This window comes from Cucurbita pepo, chromosome LG04, assembly GCF_002806865.2.
Source record: "Cucurbita pepo subsp. pepo cultivar mu-cu-16 chromosome LG04, ASM280686v2, whole genome shotgun sequence".
Taxonomy (NCBI): Eukaryota; Viridiplantae; Streptophyta; class Magnoliopsida; order Cucurbitales; family Cucurbitaceae; genus Cucurbita; species Cucurbita pepo.
Genome location: NC_036641.1, coordinates 1,336,911 through 1,356,317, shown reverse-complemented (window position 1 = coordinate 1,356,317; position 19,407 = coordinate 1,336,911). Strand labels below are relative to the sequence as shown.

The 19,407-nt window shown below is 36.2% G+C and overlaps 1 protein-coding gene and 1 non-coding gene across 2 annotated transcripts; both read right to left on the bottom strand.

Annotated features, from left to right (window-relative positions):
• Positions 1-2,287: 2,287 nt before the first annotated feature.
• LOC111792889 (transcription factor bHLH94-like) lies at positions 2,288-3,975 on the bottom strand. The gene is made up of 3 exons (XM_023674508.1): positions 3,554-3,975; positions 2,577-3,017; positions 2,288-2,492 (listed from the first exon to the last, which is right to left on the bottom strand). The coding sequence occupies exons 1-3, from the start codon at positions 3,908-3,910 to the stop codon at positions 2,397-2,399; spliced, it is 894 nt and encodes a 297-aa protein (XP_023530276.1). The 5' UTR covers positions 3,911-3,975; the 3' UTR covers positions 2,288-2,396.
• A 9,493-nt stretch (positions 3,976-13,468) lies between these two features.
• On the bottom strand, positions 13,469-13,541 carry TRNAA-AGC. The gene has a single exon. It is a non-coding gene; the product is annotated as a tRNA-Ala (tRNA).
• Positions 13,542-19,407: the final 5,866 nt, after the last annotated feature.

Below are 19,407 nucleotides of genomic sequence, written 5' to 3'. Positions count from 1 at the left end.
TGGTCCAAGGGATTTTGGGAGTTGGCTGAGTAACGTTTGCTGAGGATTGGCACCTTGGAGGGGAACGTGGAGCCTTGCTCCCTGTGGGATCCGCACAACACGGCGGTCGCCGGAAAACTCGCGGGTCTTCCGGCGAAAGAGTTTTTTTTTTCTCCTTTCTTTCTTTTTCTTTTTTTTTTTTCTCGGGTCGTTACAACTCATGTAGTCCTTAGTCTCTTTCAAGACCAGTTTAAAGTTGCGACGTCGGTCTTGACTCGTTTCTACACTCAATCAAAGTATTCACCCTGAACCACCTACCCGTGTAGTCCGTAATCTCTTCCAAGACTGATTTACGGAGTCACGACGTCAACCTTGATTGGTCTCTACATTTAATAGGAGTCCTCATCTCGAGCTAACTACTTGTGTAGTCCCTCTTCAAAATGGTTTAACGAGATCACAATGTCAACCTTGTCCCGACCCTACACTCAATAGTAACACAATTGGCCTCAAGGTTCTGATACACTTCCTTAATCATACTTAAAATTCGTGGAGGTTTACCCAACCAAGTAAATGGCTTTATTATTGGCTTTGTTAGACGAATTGTCTGACATATGATGACACGTGTTTCAGCCCATACACGTGCATGATTATGATTGGCTTCACATGTTCTATGTTGTGTTATGCTACAATATGTCATATCATATTATGCTATGTTATGTCGTGTTATGCCGTGTTATGCTATGTCATGTTATAAGTTATGTTATAATATGATTATGCCACATTGTGGATGCATAACGCTCCATATACGACACCATGTAAATTATGTTAAGTATGAAAGATATGACACGAATAGCGCATGCATATTTCTTAGACTCGTTATGTTATGATGAAAGGAGGTATGACTTGCATCACAAACTTATGGCATGATTTTAAGCTATGGGGACCTTATGCATTTATGTATATCATGTGCAGTGGAGTACTTCCCCGTTATGATTAGTACAAACTCATACTTTAGGATATTTAGGTTTGTCATGATATTATGCAAGCTCTTTTCCTCCGTGGTGTCCGGTAGCGTGAACGTGCACTAGCCCGACAAGCCAGACCAAGGGGATATGTATGCGAGCTTGCTTGGTGGGTCCATGGGCGCATGCATGAGTCATGTGTAGGAAAGTACTACACATCCAACTCTATTCAGACTAGAGAAGGGAGCCCAAGTCCTTGCCATATTACATGTGATTGAATTTTTCGACTTCAACAATGGAGTTACTTACTAAGTATTTCTTAAAACACTCAAGTCACGCGCTACTCTTATTTTTCAAGTAAAGAAAAGGCACTTCAGTAAGAATGACGACGTCGTGGTGAGGACCATGAGACCAAAGTTAGGGTAGATGCATTCAAGTTGTTTTTGTGGCCCATAGGTTAAATCTGGGAATTGTTTTTTTTTTTTTTAACTTTATTTAAATGCAAGTTATTTGTTTTCCACGTTATCGTATTAATGACTTTACTACGAGCGTATAAGTTCATGGAATCGTTTATGAAATATTTAAATGATTTTTTCCGACTTAATAGACATGTCATGCATACAATAAACGACCGCTACAAATTTTATCCTAATAAAAAATTATTTGATTACAAATAATCAATAAGTAACTAATTATAATTATTAAAATATAACTTTTTGTACCAACTTAATTTAACTCATTCTAATTAACTTGTTAAACACGTTTAAGACAATATAGCTAATTAATTAATTAGTTGAATAAATAAGTAATCACATTCACTTTACAAAACTTTTCTTTTTAGAAAGGAATTAAGTAAATATTTTAATAAAATATCAAATAAAATATTAAGTTAAGAAAATTAATCCCATTAGTTAATTAATTAATTAACTAACTATATTTAAAATATATAAAAGAACAAAAGCAAAGGATCAATAAGTATTCCATATTGGTTTGGGGGAAGAACGAAACACCTTTTGTATCGCAGACGCGTTTTAAAAAAATTGAGGGAAAACCTAAAAAGTGAAAGTCTGTTAGTCGTGCACTTGGACCGTTACAAATGGTATCAGCGCTAGACATTGAACAATATGTCATTGAGGAGGCTATTTGAGACATAAAGCAGTATGTCAGTGAAGACATTGGGCTCCGAAGGGGTAGATTTGGTGGTGTCCTATGTTGATTGGATAAAGGAACGAGTGGGATGAATTGTTAGATCTTTTTAAGTAAAGAGGCAATTAGGTTGAGAGTAAGATTATTAGGGGAAGTTATGATGAAAGAGCCTAGAAGTAATTAATGAAACACAAAGAACATAATGAAGGGACCAAAAATTTAGATCGAGAGAGAAAAAAAATAAGAACAGAACAAGAAGAAGAACGATGTCAAAGATGAATTAAAAATGCTAATTTAGTTTATCATATCTCAAACGGAGAAGGCCTCTTCTTGAATTCTGCAAAGCAACTGATACACAGCTCTAGCAATTTCATCCTCCGAAGAGAGCCCACAATCTTCCTCAACCTAAAGAAAAACAAAAACCCATCTTAAAATTGAATTAAAAAAGAAAAAAAGGATGAAATGGGTAACAATAAGAAGAACACCAACCTTGAGACTGAATGAATAGAGCACAGTTTGGTGGGCAGTGGAGAGATTGAGATGAAGAACAGAGAGGCGCAAGGAATGCAAAGCAGAGACGATCTTAAGAAGCTGTTTAGGGAACTTTGTACACCTAATCTTGAGGTTTGCATGGGAGTCAGCCATGGAGACATGGACGTGGGCAATGGGGGAGTGAATCTGGTTGGAAGACATGGGGGAGGAGGAGGAGGAGGAGGAGGAGGAGGAGGAGGAGGAGGAGGAAGCAGCAGCAGCAGCAGCAGCAGCAGCAGCAGAGGAGAGGTGAGGGCAGGTAAAGAAATGAGAGATTGGTGCATTTTGAGGAGGAAAACAGGGGTTTACATATGTTTGAGCGCTGGTAAGCAAATGTACTTGGTGCTCAAGCTGCTTCACAAAGTCGATGGCTCCGCCTATGATTGAGGCTTGGTCGCCCTGCCACCAGTAATCAAAACACAACCAACCATTAATTCTTCATTCTTTGTATCATTACATATCAAAACCCCCCATGGATTTGTGCGCCTGGTCTTAGCTGCCTATCATGTTTTTAGCCCACCGTTTCTTTCTTTCTTTCTTTCTTTTTTCCCTTTTTGTGCCAAACCCTCTTTGCTATAATTGAAGTGAAACACACAAAAAAAAAGACACACCTTTTCTTTTTTAATTTCTTTCTTTCTTTATTGTCTACGGAAGCATCAAAGGCAGAGCAAAGTAAAGAAGAATAAGCCTCCTAATGATGGAGCCACACACGAGGCCTTTTGGAGAAGCCTAAAGCAAAAGTCTAGAGAGTCCTGTTCATCTAACGGAACCAATTNTATTTTTTTTTTTTTTTTGGAGAGGGAGAGAGAAATGGGCCATTTTGTTTTTGCAAAGTAAAGAGACCCATTTTTTTAATTTTAAAATTGGATGAGTTTGTGGCTGTAATAAGAGGAGAGAGAAAGAGAAAAGGAGGAGAGAGAAAGAGAGGATGATACCCTTTGGAGGTAAGAGTGAGGCATCAATGATCGAAGAACAGAGAGATACTCATTCATTTGCTTTCTCCGGTTCCTCTCCACAGTAATATGAGTGATTCTTTGATTCTCTATTTCCTCTTTATTCTTTTGGGTTCTCCCTCCCCCCCGCCGCCGCCTCGCCGGCCGCCCACTCCCTCCGCCACCACCACCACCATTGAGTGTTTGGTTGGTGAGAAAGTAAAGATCTTGGTGCTGTTCATCATGGGTGAAGGTGAAGGGAGCCGAAGAAGAGACCAAATTGAAGAGATCATTGTTGTTGTTGTCATCGTCGTTGTTGCCAAATGGGTGCTGATGGAAAACAACAGCCTCAAGAGCCATGGCTGCAATTAAAATGGGTGTGTGTGTGTGTGTGTGTGTGTTTTGGAATCAAAATGAAGGCTTTAAAGTTAGGGAATTGCTACCACACTTAGCCTACACGTGAAANTATCTTCACGTAAATCTCACCTAAATCTCAACTACGTAAATGTTATTCTCTTTTTTTCAATTACACAACAGATCTCACAATTAGATATTATTCTCTTTTTTTTTTTTTAATTTTTATTTATAGGGTTTTGAAAATAATTGAATTTTAAATACATCATCATGCTTAATTAATTTAATATTTTGTGATTAGGGTCTAATTAAGTTAATTTGGTTAAATTATCCCATAAATTTATAAATAAATTACTTTATTTAGATGAGAATATTCTCTCACAAATCAATAGATGAGAAAGCTGATTTCTTTTTTGCTTTTTTATCTTTTTTTTTTTTTTTATTTTTTTTTATATTTTATTATAATATTGAGAATAAAGAGATAAGGACAATGCTACTTTTGTGTTCCTTCATATATATATATATATATATATATATCATGTGAATTTATGATGTATTCAATATGCAAACTACCCTATGTAAAAAGATACTTATGATTACTTTCGTTTATAAAACATTTATAATATTTATCGTCACGTGTCTCAAATTCGAAATTTAGGTTTGGTATCTCTGTACTCGGCACTTCTTACTTATTCCCACAGACTAATACACGTTTTTTTTAATGTGTTTTGTCCTCATTCACATGTATCTGAAAAAAATTTCAAGAGGTCATTCAAGTCATCGAAAATGGAAAGTGTATTTAGTTGATATGGATAATGATTTTCAATTCTTTGAAATCTTTCCTAGCTATCCTACCCTCAAGATCGCTCTCATTTGAATGTGGTGTCGATTTGTTCATGTACTGTTCCTTTACTCAATAGTCACATAATATATAATTGGTACACAAAAAACAGTGAAGGAAACCAGTGGAGTTTGCTTATTTTGTAAGTTCGACCAGTTGATCTAAAGTTGTTATAATGATCTAATTTTCTGCACGTATAATAATTGGAACGGTTACTTAATTTTTGTAATTAAAAACAGGCTTGAAAAATCGACACATACAAAAACAAAATAATAATAATAATAATTGAAAATGTTTTGATGTGATTGGAATATTTTTAAAAATGAATATACATACAAAAACAAAAACAAAAAGAGACAAGGTTGTCTAAAATAATTTGGGTAATCTTTTGGTCAAAGGGTCGAAGATATATGTATCAAAAAACAAACAAATACAAAATCTAAAACCTAATAAACAAATACCTAGACCCAACTGGCAATTCATTGGGTGTGAACATATTATAAATGGTTGACCACAATGTTGCTGTCTCCTTTCGTGATTGAGGAAAGGAGGGTACATGAATGAACCGACTACGTTCGAAACTGAGTGGTTCTAAGGATACAAGGGTTAAGAAAAACTTAAAACAACTGAAAGTTACTACTTGTACTAATATAATTTAAATAGTTGGTCGGGATAGTTTTCACTCTTAGAAAGTGAGAAATAAATAATGTGACCATATTAGCCGAGGAATGCCAAGATACATACGTGTCGAATTCAAATTTCAAATCACGATCCGAATTTTGGGCATGCATGCAACCGTTGCATTTCTAGATTTGACTTAGTCTAAGAGGGAGACCGAAGTCGGCCCTTACAAACTAATATAAGTCTATCTGTGAGATCTCATATTAGTTGGAGAGGGGAACGACACATTCCTTATAAGGGTGTAGAAACCTCTTCCTAATAAACGTGTTTTCAAACCATGAGGCTAGCGACAATACGTAACGTCGACATTTTAAAGCTTTAATTAAGAACTTACTCAATTAGTCAAGCTTTCCGATCACTTCTTCAACTTGTAGTTGAAACTACTCTTTAAATTAACCTCAATTTCTTGTTCTAATTAATTTCTTTTGTTCTTCCACTTCTATAATGTTTTTTTGTGTGCTTATATTATATGATTTAATTGATGTCACAAAATTATTACTCTTAATTCACAATAATTCAAAAATTATAAACCTTCTAATATAATTGAATCATGGAAAAGAATTGAAGTCGTAATTGAATAACATACACGATCAAATGTTCGTTGTTTAAGAGAGTTTGGAGTGTTCGTATGTGTAACACTGTTCCACTTTGAGCTTTTCTTTTTGGGTTTTCTCTCAAGGTTTTTAAAACGCTTCTTTTGTTAGGGAGAGGTTTCCACACCTTTATAAAGAATACTTCGCTTCTTCTTAACGGATGTGAGGTATCACAATATGATTTCATAACCTGACCAACCTGGACTACCCAACTGAAACCATAAATGTTGGGTTGTGTTCGTTTTTTTTTTTTCGAGTTTTGGTTGGGTTTAATTTTGAAAAATCGAAAATTTGTGTCGGTTCGCTAGTTGACATATTTTTGGTCAAGTCAACCCAACCAACCAAAAAATAGAGTTACAATTCAATCCATGCGTATTCGAGTTTTAAGATTATTATGAATGTTTGATATTTGAATTTTAGGGTTTAGGATTTAGGGTTAGGTTGTGAACTTTATTAAGATGGATCGAGTCACCAACGGAAACGACCTAAACTTTCAGGTTGGTCCAAAAGATTTTTCAACCAAACCCGTGTACACCGTGTAGAGTCTAAAAAGAATAATAATAAATATTTAAATGTAATTTGAGCTTAAAATTGTGTTTTCAAATGTGTTTACACGATAACCTTAAATATTGATTTGATTAAAATTCCAACTCCCATCACACTCAATAGAAGAAAAACCCTAAATAGGCGGTGCGTGCATGAACATCACAAAAATCACACATATTTTTCAAACCCTAATTAATCAATGAGACACTTTTGAGTTCAAATGCATTGCATGGGCGAGCGGGCTGCCGTGCCATGCCGGGCGGTGGCCGAGGCAGCACCATCGACCAACCTAACTCCTTTGTTTGTTTGGGCAATGCAGGTAAGGTGTTTGAAGAAATGCCTCAAACAAGGTTGTCTCTTATCTTTTTTATTTTCCTTTCTTTTGTTTGTCTTCATTTGAGTCAACGTGCCAATAGAGAAATGCCCATTTCAAGGATTCTGATTTTGTTGTTCACAGAAGAGCTGAAGAAGCTCTCCCCCACCACTACCTTCCACCGGTCTACTCCATTAGGGTCTTCAACCCACTGTTTGGTCTATGGATGTATCACAGCTCACACTTCTCCAACAGACCATATATATTCATTCATTCAACCTTTTATTTATAATTTATAATTGCGACACCCCGAGGACTACATGAATGAACCCGGATCACATCTTTGACGATAGAATGACTAAGAGAAGCTTTAAAAGAATCGAAGATTACTATCTATACCAACTACATACACCTGCGTTAGGATCCTATATATGGAACAACGCATGCTAGGATCCATGTTAGTCTATGAGGATAGTGTTCGCTCTTAAAAGTGAGGAGTAAGTAACGTGACTATGTCGTAAAGAAATGACAGAGCCAATATTATTATTATTATTTGGAAAGTAAGCAAATGTATAGGGTGTGATTTGAAATTATATATTAATATATGTATAGGATCTATACATAGATATGAAGTGTTTTCATATTGATTTGAATAAATTGTATATGGAATTGAACAGGCTGTTATGCATGTGGGTGTAATTAATATTGAATGGTTTTGGTGAGTTTTAAAATTGTTCCAAAGTTTAAGGGTGTGGTGGATTGTATATAGTTTTTTCCATGCTATTCTTAGTTTCCTCTACATCAATTATTCATATATAATACCCTTTATTTGGAATTCAAGAATGAAAAAAAAAGACCTAATATGACACCATGTGAGTATACCTCAATTTCGACTGAAATGGTGATGAAAGGTAATCGTCATACCATATATTAACCTTTTTGACTCGAGCTATGAGGCTCTGGTTGGCAAATTCATATCACAAAATGAACTTTAATATCATTTCATATGTGACCAACTCTGGAACGACCCAGATCCACCACTATCGGATATTGTCCTCTTTTGACTTTTTCTTACGGGTTTCCTCTCAAGGCTTTAAAACGGGTCTGCTAGGGGAAGGTTTCCACACCCTTATAAATGGTGGTTTGTTCTCCTCCCCAACCAATGTGGGACATCACAATCCACTCCCCTTCGGGCCCAGCGTCCTCGCAGGCACTCTTTCCTTCCTCCAATCAATGTGGGACCGCTCCCAAATCCACCCCCTTTGGGGCCCAGCGTCCTTACTGGCACACAGCCTCGTGTCTACCCCCCTTCGGAGAACAGCGAAAAGGCTGGCACATCGTCCGGTGTCTGGCTCTGATACCATTTGTAACGGCCCAGATCCACCGCTAGTAGATATTGTCCTCTTTGGGCTTTCCCTTTCGGGCTTCCCCTTAAGGCTTTAAAACGCGTCTGCTAGAGGAAGGTTTCCACACTGTTATAAATGGTGGTTTCAACTTTTCGAGAGCGTTTAAGGTTAGTATCACTACCTTTTAGCTAGTTTAAAATTTTGAAGTGAAGTTTAAATTATTTATGCATAACTACTAGCTAGTTTAAATTATTTATGTATAATCCTGCTTAACTAGTTTAAATTATTAAGAGTACCATTAAATTATTTTTATGCAAAATTAAGCTTAGTTGGTTTAAATTTTTAGGAATAAGTTTAAATTATTGGATGCAAAATTAGGTGAGCCAATTCCCATAGTATAATTGTAATTTATGATTGTTGGACTCTTAGGCAAAATTAAATTTCAGAGAGTAGCGTTAAGCTAGCATCAAGGAGTCGTAGTAGCTTCGGTCTAGGTCAACCAAGTAAGTGACCTACTATGACTTGGTCAAAAACTTGCCTTATGTATGACGACATGTGCCCAGTGCCCCTTGCACGTGTCATTTATGCTTTACGTTATATTATGATGTGATGATGTTATATGATGATGTGATTATATACATGATATGATGACATGATGATGATGGTGCATGAAAACATAATGATATAAGATGTATGATGATGAGATGACTTAATACGATGATTCTAAATTAAAATGTTGTGCATGTATTAAATGCTATGATGCATTATGTCTACGAGTTTTCTAAGGCACAACCCTAGTTAATGTTAATGATAATAAACGTATGAAGGTCAATACTTGCATGTTACCTAGGGTAATGTGTGAATGATGTATAGGGTTGTGTCATAAGAATGATTTAAAGATGAAAACTATATGGACCTCATGAATTATGTGTACATATACATAAGGTTATTTCTCCATTTATGATGATAAGTATGAACGCGTACATGATAATGGTGATGATGATCATGCATTGCATTACATTCAGGGGTCTGCTGACCTTCAAACGTTGCTACAGACAACTTGGGTTAGAAAAAAGGTGACTCCTCTCCGAAAGCCCCTGAACAGGGTCAAGTTTTCGAACTAATTGCACCGTGGATGTCACCTATAGTAATACTAACACTTGAAGTCTTGTTGTCTCTGATTTAGATTGTTGTGGCCAACCAAGTGAACCTTGATTATGAAGATATGTCACAAGAGTTAAAAGATTAGTGGTGAGGATTTACTAGGTTCTTAGAACGTTGAGATAGTTTAAATCTTAAGCTCGCTTTTCCAATCACTCAGTACTATTTCTCGAGGCCAATCTAAATCTCTGCAAGCACTGTGGTCTTGACCACTGATCACCATGTTGAGCTGACAACGAAAGGAACTTAAAACTTAAAAGTGAGCAATATGGGTCTTTTCCAATCTTAAATGTGTCTTACCAAGCTAGCTTTTTCACATGTTCGGGTTCTAAAGTTTCTAAAATTTATGTGGAAGGTCCTCATTCAAGTTAAATTAAGGTTAGAATCAAAATTGTAGTGAAAAACAGTCGAACAGAACTTAAAACGGGCAAAAAATTGTTCTCGTGCACTGTTGGAGGTCGCCCACACACGAGTGTGCAAGTGCGTTTGAAGGAGTACTCTCGCCCGCATTGCGACACCTGGGGTACTCTGATTGGCTCCATTGACTTGATGACGTGTGTTGGAGTTTACAGGCACATTATTTTTATTCAAATTTCCTAGTGTTGACATGGACTCCTCCTCTACTCAACACACATTCCGGTCAGATGCTGACACATGTCTTGATCTTTGCTACATGCGTCCCTCCTAAATATATACGCAATGGGCCCATACAATTATTGGGTTTAATCCTATTGGGTTAGGGATGATATTACTCCCTTAACCACTAGTTCTCATTCGCCTCACCACGTTGAGCTGACAACGAAAGCGCTCTTAATTGTCCGTATTCAACCCTCTTATTAAACAAGTTTGCGACTTGGTCATGCGTATTCTTCCTTCAACACTTTCTCTCTAATAAAGTGGTAATGTATCCTCCACAAGCTTTGTTCTAGCACGAAACTTCGAATTTTCTGTAGGCGAACCGCAAATTGGTTGTCGCAATGAAGTGGTATTGGATAATCAATTTTCTGGTACAAATCCTTTGTTGAGAGTTTAAACCATGTAATTTCTTGAGTTGCTCTAGTCGCTGCTTTGTACTCCACTTCTATAGTTGACAATGATATTATTAGTTTTCTATTGCTACACCAATAAAATGTTCCCGAACCAATCTTGAACACATAACCAATGATTGATCTTCGAGTCTTGTGATCTCCTGTATAGTCAGCATCACAGTATCCAGCTAGCTTGTAGTGTTCACTTTTTTTGCATAAAAAACTAATCGATTGTATCTTTGACATATCTCTAGATCCGTCGAGTAGCATCTATATGAGGATTTTTTGGACTTTGCATATACTGACTCATGACTTCAACTTCATTCTCAAATTCCTTCACTTGGTCGCTCATATAGATCTCTCAGTTAACTCTCAGGGTAAGAAAGTATTCTTCACAACCACCTTCCATAATTTCCAGTATTTATTTACTGGAAGTACTAGCGGACCCGTACGATAGTGATCTTCGCCACTAGACTAAATGTTTCATCATAGTCTAGTCCATACTGTTGAGAGAACCCTTGAATTACAAGTTGAGCCTTTATCTCTCGATAGATCTATCTGAGTGACACTTTATTTTGTAAACCCACTTGCAAGAGTTAGGTCTGATATCTCCAGTTCTTGACACTAGTTCCGAAGTTTGATTTCGCTCCAAGACTATAATTTCTTCCTTCATACCTCTCTAGCCTTTTAACTTCATCTTTATAATAGTTGCGTTGGCATACTTTGGATTTGACTTTCGAATTTTTTATGACCATCTAAGTTGTTGAGGTGTCATTCCTTTTCAATAGGTTCACTTGATTGAGTCACTTCTTGCTCACCGACATTAATGTCACTTGGATCTTCAGGCACATCAACACTTAATCAAGTGTGTACAATTTGCTCACCCACCTTCTGTGATACTTCTTTCTCCAATGACCACCCTGCTTCCATTGCGCCACTCTGATTGTCAGTCATGTGGTTTGAGCATATCCTGAATCAATGATCCAGTCATTCCTGTAATCAATATGCAATCCCATCATCGCCATGAGCACTAACTCGTCTTCTTCTATGTCACATAGTACCTCTGTATCCCATTCATCCTTCATCTCTTTTTGGAGGTTGTCACATTGATTTCAACGGACGTTTTCCTGGACCAATAATCCTTGGACATGTGACCATTTTTCCAACAATTATAGCAAATACCTTCAAATCTCTTCCCTTGAGAACTCTTATTGTCGTCCTTTTGAGTTCTCCCAGGTTGTACAATTCTTTGGTGGCTTCTTCTTTTGTTACCATTTTGGTATCCATGTGGCTTATTGTCGTTCCGACTTATATTTATGTAGACTGTTTCTTCTTCACTCGTTAGTGTGATGCCTCCCATTTGTTTAGTCATGCATTATTGATTAGCTAGCAAATTTTCAAACTCTACAAGTGATTGTTGAGCAGGTCATCCTTATACAACAATAACGAAGATTCACTCACTAATAATCTTAAAAAATCGTTTAGGTAGAAGATCAGACAGAGTTGCAACCATAGAGCATACTAAAAATTACAAAAGATTAAACAATATACACCAACCTTGCTTTGATACCAAATTGTTGAACACAACTCTTCGTGGAAAAGACTCACACTCTTTATTAAGACCAATCGAGAAGAGGTTGCAAGACACTCAGTAAAATACTATGCACATATTTAAAGGAGAGACTGAAACAATTTATTCCTAAAATATTAAAATACCTCAATCGTTTCTTGAAAACACTAGTTATCTTTGTCTTTCGACTTGTGGGTCATAACAATTCAATCATTTTTTTTTTTTTTTGGGTTGTCAATTCATGATCATTAATCAAACCAACTCATTACAACTCATTTTCAACTATGCCCTTTCCTTCTTTCTACCGCTATTAGATATTGTTCTTTCTGGGCTTTCCCTTTTGAACTTTCCCCAAGTTTTTTAAAACGCATCTGCTACGGAAATGTTTCCACACCTTTACGAGGACTGTTTCATTCTCCTTCCCGGCCAACATTGGATATTACAAAATGGGCCCACCAACCTTATGATATCTAAACCCTTTTGCCCCAAAATAGCCAAATTTAAGTTATGATTGTCCTTTAAACCCTAATTCCAATTAAATCCTTCTCCAGGCTTTCTCTCACAATTCCAATGCCAAACCTTTATCTCTATTTTCAAACTCCTAATAATTACAATCACATTCCCACCCTCTACTTTATATCACATCTCCTACCTTGGTTTCTAAAATATTGCTATACTAATCTCGTGTTCAACCCCTAAATCAAAAATTGAGAAAGATTAAGAATACATGTTAATCTCGTGTTCAACCCTAAACCAAAAATTGAGAAAGATTAAGAATACATGTATTAAATCAAACGTAGCTTGAAAATATGATTAAAATCTATTTTTTTTTTATTTTTCTAGCTCTCGAGCTAGTTGTAGGTTTAGAATTTGTAAAACCTAATAGATAGGATGTGTACGAGAGGTTTTAGAAGTAAGTATAAGTTTTACTATTTTGGTTTAGGGTATTCTCCCTCACTTCTGTTCAAAAGTTTCGAATGTGAACTCCGAAAAAGAAGAATTGTTAGTGCTTTTGTTGCTTTAAATAGCCATCCGTTATAAGTTTTATAGAATTGTAATTAAAGTATTTTAGTACAAAGGGTGTTTTGTGAATTTTGCTTCGATTATATTTTTTTTTTGGTGTGATTTGATCGAGAATCAAAACCAACAAACGTGACGATATCTCTACCAAACTACAACCACAAATCCACACCATGAGAAAACATCCACACCACAATGACAACTTTGACAAACCAACTTTGTTTCGTCTTCAAGATTGATGCATTTTTAAACTTAGATGTAAGCACTCAAACTCTAAACGACCTCTGATTGATTTACCCACAGCCTATGGAGGTCAGAAATTAACTCTAAACTCTAAACTCTAAAAGAGCCCACATGATTTCTAGTCATGCCCGATAACTACTCCGGCACGCCCACATATTTGGTTACAATTCAGAAATTAAGTAAATGTTATAATTCTAACTAAATTAAAATTATAATAAAAAGTGGAGATGCGGGGTATCGATCCCCGTACCTCTCGCATGCTAAGCAAGCGCTCTACCATCTGAGCTACATCCCCATGTGCTATCTTGTTGGGTGATTAAATTTATTTTACATTTACTTGTAATACATATAAAAATGATTTTGGAAGTGTTAAAAAATTACTTCTAAAAACATATATTTAATAATTTAAAATCAAAATATTGTTTCATTTTACCGTTTTTAATCCAAAATTTTTATTGAATGATAATTAATTTTGAAAGACCCAAAAAAAATTGTAAGAGCGGATTTTGAATGGCTAAACCATAAAGGAAAGCCACCCTATAAAGTAAAGAGTCTCACCTAAAATATCAGACTCGGAGCTGAGAATATGATCGCCAAGTTAATTTGAAACGAGTCAATACAACGAACAAATCTATAGCCATAATAAAGAGTTTTTGCTTCTGCAAAAGTTGCATCGTTGATTTTGTTGATCACGGGTCAACTTTTTTTTATATGAAAGAAGCGTACGGAGTAATTTTGAAACTACTATTCTTTTAATTATTTAAAATGTCTGTTTATGGTAGGTAAAATAATTTTTTTTAAAAAAAAAGTGGAAATTTAAAATGATTAAAACATAATTAAAATAATTTAAAAATGAATTTACGCATGTTTATAATTCAACTGCATGCATGCAAAAAGTGAAATTATGGCCCACAATTAAAAACATTTTACAGTGCAATTCATGTTTGATTGGACATAAAGGTAAAAAGTAAAAATAAAATAAATCCTGTTTTGTCATTTACCCTTTGGCAGAGAACCTTCAAACTAGATGAGGCCGCCAAGACTCGATCTCAGCTGTACACGTGGCACTTGACCACAGATCAAAATCTCAAAAAATTTAAAACTGCGGCTCAAAAATCAAAAACTTTTTTTTTTTTTTTTAATTAAAGAGTGGTTTTATTATTCGAATGAAATCTAATAATAATAATAATAAATAAATAAATAAATAAATAAAACTCAACGGCAAAGTTTGGACTTTTTTGGTTTTAATAATTATTTTGGGTGTGGAACAACTAATTAATGGAAATAGAAAATAATAATTGTATATTTAATAAATAATCATTAAAATTATATAATCTTACATTTTTGTTTTTCAAAATAATAATTTTTACCGATAATTAGGTCTTTGACTTTGGTCAAAGATTCAAATCTCCATCTTGCATGTTGACGTAAGAAAAAGTCAATACCACCTAACTGTAAGAACGTCAACATTGGTATCTTATCCATTAAATTTGCATCGAACAGTTATCGTTTTCTTATACTCAAATCAAATTAATTATGATAAGGGTCCACTTTTTATATTTTAACTCGTCTATAATTTGCATCTAGCTTTAATGAGTTTAATTTTGTATACTCGGAGTTTGCAAAAGAGAACAAAGATTGGAGTCAATATGTCATCACTAGTGTCGAGTGGGTGCTTTATCAATCATTGTAACTTACTAGAGCTAGCCTTTCATTTCAAATAGCATTAGCCCTTGATGTATACCTACAATCAAGGTAGTGCATCGGAATCTAATCAACATAAATACGAATTATACCTAAAGGAGAAGGTGACTATCGAGGTGGTGTTAACTGGGCCGGGACACATATCTCCTATCTCCGTACTTCCAACGGCTTATTATACAACTCTAATGTACTTGTCGGAGTGGAAACATATACATAGAGGGAGTAATTGTACTAATAAAATACAATCTAGTCTAAGTATTAGAATGGGTTGAGCATAACGCTACATGATTGTAAGATCTTACTTTCTAACTCATCTCAACTTTCAAAGTGGTTGCCTAACATTTATGGAGGCTTTGAGCGTGATTTAAGCAACTTAGATTTACTTTTAGACGCATTTATGGATACCCTTAACATCTTTTTTAGCGAAAACACGTCGGTTTTGGATAATTATGAAAATTAAGAAGAAATTAAAATCCAAGTGACTTGGTTGAGGTTCGAAGGCTCACACATGCAATAATGAGAAACGTCATGCGTCAACCATAGGAAAAATGCAAGAAAATTTATGCCATTAGGAGAGACGAGCCTAGACGCCCCTAAAAACCTAGTAGTCTTACACGACGTCCAAGAATGACAAAGGTAGATCTTCATGTCATTAGGAGTATATAGAGTGTTATCAAAACCCTTCAGCTTGTTAGTTGTATAATGGTGCCATTAGAATCTCTACTACCCTATCCACTCTGATACTAGTACTGTCGAGCTAGACCTTGGTTAGTTAGGATAGTGTGTCAAGACAACTAGTCACCCAACTTTGTGGAAATACCAAGACAATAAACACATCCCAAGAGGGGGCGTGGAAATCCACAGGTTAATTTAGTAGCTGGTCAGCACATGCGGTTTTGTAGAAAGGTTCTCCAGCTAACCTTTCACATATGACATGCAGGCTAACAATCATCGTACTATCCCACCAGTAGCTTTATGAGGTAGCACCTCTATACAAGACATTGGTTTCTCACCACATAGGCAAAACAAGCTACCACAAGTCAACGAAAATAAAAATAGTTCACCCTAGAGATGTGACTTATCGTTCAATGGATCCGTGACGCCAAGAGGAGTGAACCACTATCTTCGTACCCGAAGTGAGTATGTGAGCAGTCAGAGATCCATATAAAACTTTGAGGCCTCCCAGATGTTCGATAGCAGTAGAGACTAGGCCCAAACTTTGTAAAACCTAGAGTTAAGCACGTAGATACCTACTTAGTTAATGAGAACCTACAAGTAGGTTACTTGCAAAGTATTTTTATACTCACCCCTTTCTTTTTTCTTTTTGCAAGTGTTCGTAAGCTATTAGTCGAGGTGGGGAGTGTTCAAGAGCTACGCAGTCACACAGGGGGTCGTTCCAGAGCGTCAGTTTGTTTCTATATTTTGAGTCTTTTGTATTTTGGTTTGTTATTGTATCTCGAAATTTGAATAGCAGTATCGTGTATTAAGATTAGGGTTGATGAATACTAATCTAATATATTAAGATATAAACAATGAATTTAAATTTTATTTGGAAACAAATGCATGGAATTTATTATTACCAATTGGACAAAATAATTATTAGGCACATGGCTTTGTTTTTAAAAACATAGAAATTATAAAACTAACCCTTTTGCATTTTGGGTGTCACAATGGGATTGAAATTGACATTATAAACAATACAACTCTAATGTTTTATGCCCTTTCATACTATATGCTAAAATATTGGTCACTCATCGAGTTGTCTAGTAAGCTATATAAAGACCTATCAAAATTTAATCGAGTTAAAAATAATAATTAAAAAAATGCTTTTTATTTGAGATTCCGAACCAAAGTCATTCGGCTCTACCTTACCTCTACTCTAGGCCAAGGTCTTCCATGTGCAACGTTGCATCTCAGTCATCATCTTGATTTTCAACAACATGACCCATGGATTGTGATGTCAGCACATATCTCGAAACAACTCGGCCAACTTGGCTTGCTCGAACATGTCTATTGGGATCTACCCTCGTGTCACTCAACTCATTAGGACATCCGAACATCCATCCATCCATCCGGGTTCTATCGAGGCATGGACAAGCATGTCCTTATTAAACTGTTTACGAAATCCGTATTGGATAGCGGGTGCATAATCCAACCTCTGAAACATGAGCTGGGGTGCAATGTTGTCGCACCTGTGTCGCTCGACACTGTTCTTGAAAGATCCATTTCAAATGAAGACACCTGAGACGCTTGTCCCGCAATGGTTGTCACCCTATGACACACGTATGTGCTATAGGATAGCTTGCTTAGGCCACAGGGCTCAAGGTAGTGAAGAGTTGACACCATACTTCCCTTTATAGTATATTTTGAGGCATTTCAAATATTTATAGAGCAAACGTCAATTTGGCGAGTGGTCATACGACCCCATGGAGTGTTTGTGGATATCTAATATACACCAAATTTGGTGAGCTTTCAACTTTCATATAGATGGATTTAACTCTAGAGCCGCATGTCGAAACTCATATCGAAACCCCAACTTCTAATGTTATGGCCCAAGCCCTACCTAGCCCTCTCCGAGCTTGTCCTCGACAGTGTCGCTTCGTTCTGATCTCCAACCTTGCTTATATGTCAGTTTGGCTTTAATGCACACTCTTCTTGGTGTGTTGGACGATGCACTATCCCCTCAATCGCATCATGGTATTTATCTGTCTTGACTTTCAGGTGGGTGGATGGGCGCCACTTGAGAGTCGCTACCTTGTTTATCCACATGTGGAAGTAACAACCTACTATTGTACCGATTGAGAGAAAGAAAGTTCAAGTTTTTCTTTGGTCCATGGTTTCTCGTAACCTAAACACCGTGATAGGCTATAAAGAAAGTTGAAACATTGATCTATCTCGCCATCAAGATGCAAATTGTAATTGAGTAGGAAAAAAAAATTTCGGAAGTTGTAAAGGTCCAAGCCCACGCTAGCAGATATTATCCTTTTTGTGCTTTCCCTTTCGGGCTTTTCCTCAAGGCTTTAAAACGCATCTCTAGGGAAAGGTTTCCACACCCTTATAGGGGGTGTTTCGTTCTCCTCCCCAATCAATGTGGGATACCACAGAAGTACAAGCATCTCGGCTCGTCTCTACCACAAAGTGGTGAGCTTGAGCTCGTTGACAAGTTCTTCTTGAGCTATCTCCCTTGTCCCCTCGCAACTCCTAACCCCAATGTTGCAATTTTGTGCTTCTTTTTTATATTGAGATAACCATTTCTTGGCATCTTCCACTAATGATTCATGGCGTTGCATGGGCTCCTACAATTATTGGGATTGAACGATTGAGCTAGTGAGATGATATTTTAACGTCTCCATGATTTGTAGAACAAAATGTTAGAATTAGGCTTGTGAATCTCGAAAGTGTATCCTAGTATTTGATTTTTTTAAAAAGCCAAATTGATAGATGAGACGTAAGACCAAGTTGAAAATTAGAACCAAACTCTCCAACAATCCGTATCTGCTTATCTTAATCATATGTATCGAAACATTTAGAAGATAGATAACACGAACAAACAGGTCAAATGACGATTCTAACCTTCAAGGTTGACTTCAAACCATGGGATAAAGGAAAAAGTAAAAAGGAAGGGAAGTTTCCTTGTTTGGCGGGCAAATGAATATCCGTTTGCTTTCTTAACAACTTTCAAAATATAGTTTTTTTAGTTATCCTTATCCGTAGACACTTCATTCCTTATCCAACCAACCAAAATAGGCAATGTTTGCTCCTTATCTTTGGACACTTCATTCCTTATCCAACCAAAATATATTCTATCGCCTCGAACACGACCCTCTAATCGTTAGATCACACCCAATTATTAACTACCTCCACACTAAATGTCATGGTTATGTCTGTATTTGATGTGTTGCAGCGAGGGTTATACAGTACACTATCAATTAGTAACGAAAAATTTATATAAATCCATCAATTTTTTGTTTATTTTATTCACAGCCAAATGATTATTGCGTAGACAGGTGATAAGGGTTGATATAATAATCCAAAATAAGTGAAAAAAAAAAAAAAAGAAGAAAATGAAATTTATCCCTTAGGTTAGAAATTGGGGAGTTGGACTCCATAATAAAACGGAGGTCCCTTAGTCTACCTTTCATATCCCACTTGAACGGTTCGAAGTCAGTCGAAGAATACATTTTTTTTCCAATGGCTCCAGACCAACATTTTAGTTGATCCGACTTAGGTTTGATACGCTTAGACCCTATGCAAAATTAGGTGAGTCAATTTTTATAGTATGATTTCTTTATGTATGACGACACGTGCACAGTGACCCTACATGTGTCATTTGTGTGATATGTTTTAATATTTGTTGTTACGTGTCGCTATATGATAAGCCAAATAATATTATGGTATAAATGAAATGTCATACTATGTTACGATAAGTTTTGTTAGACTATGCATAATTATATGTT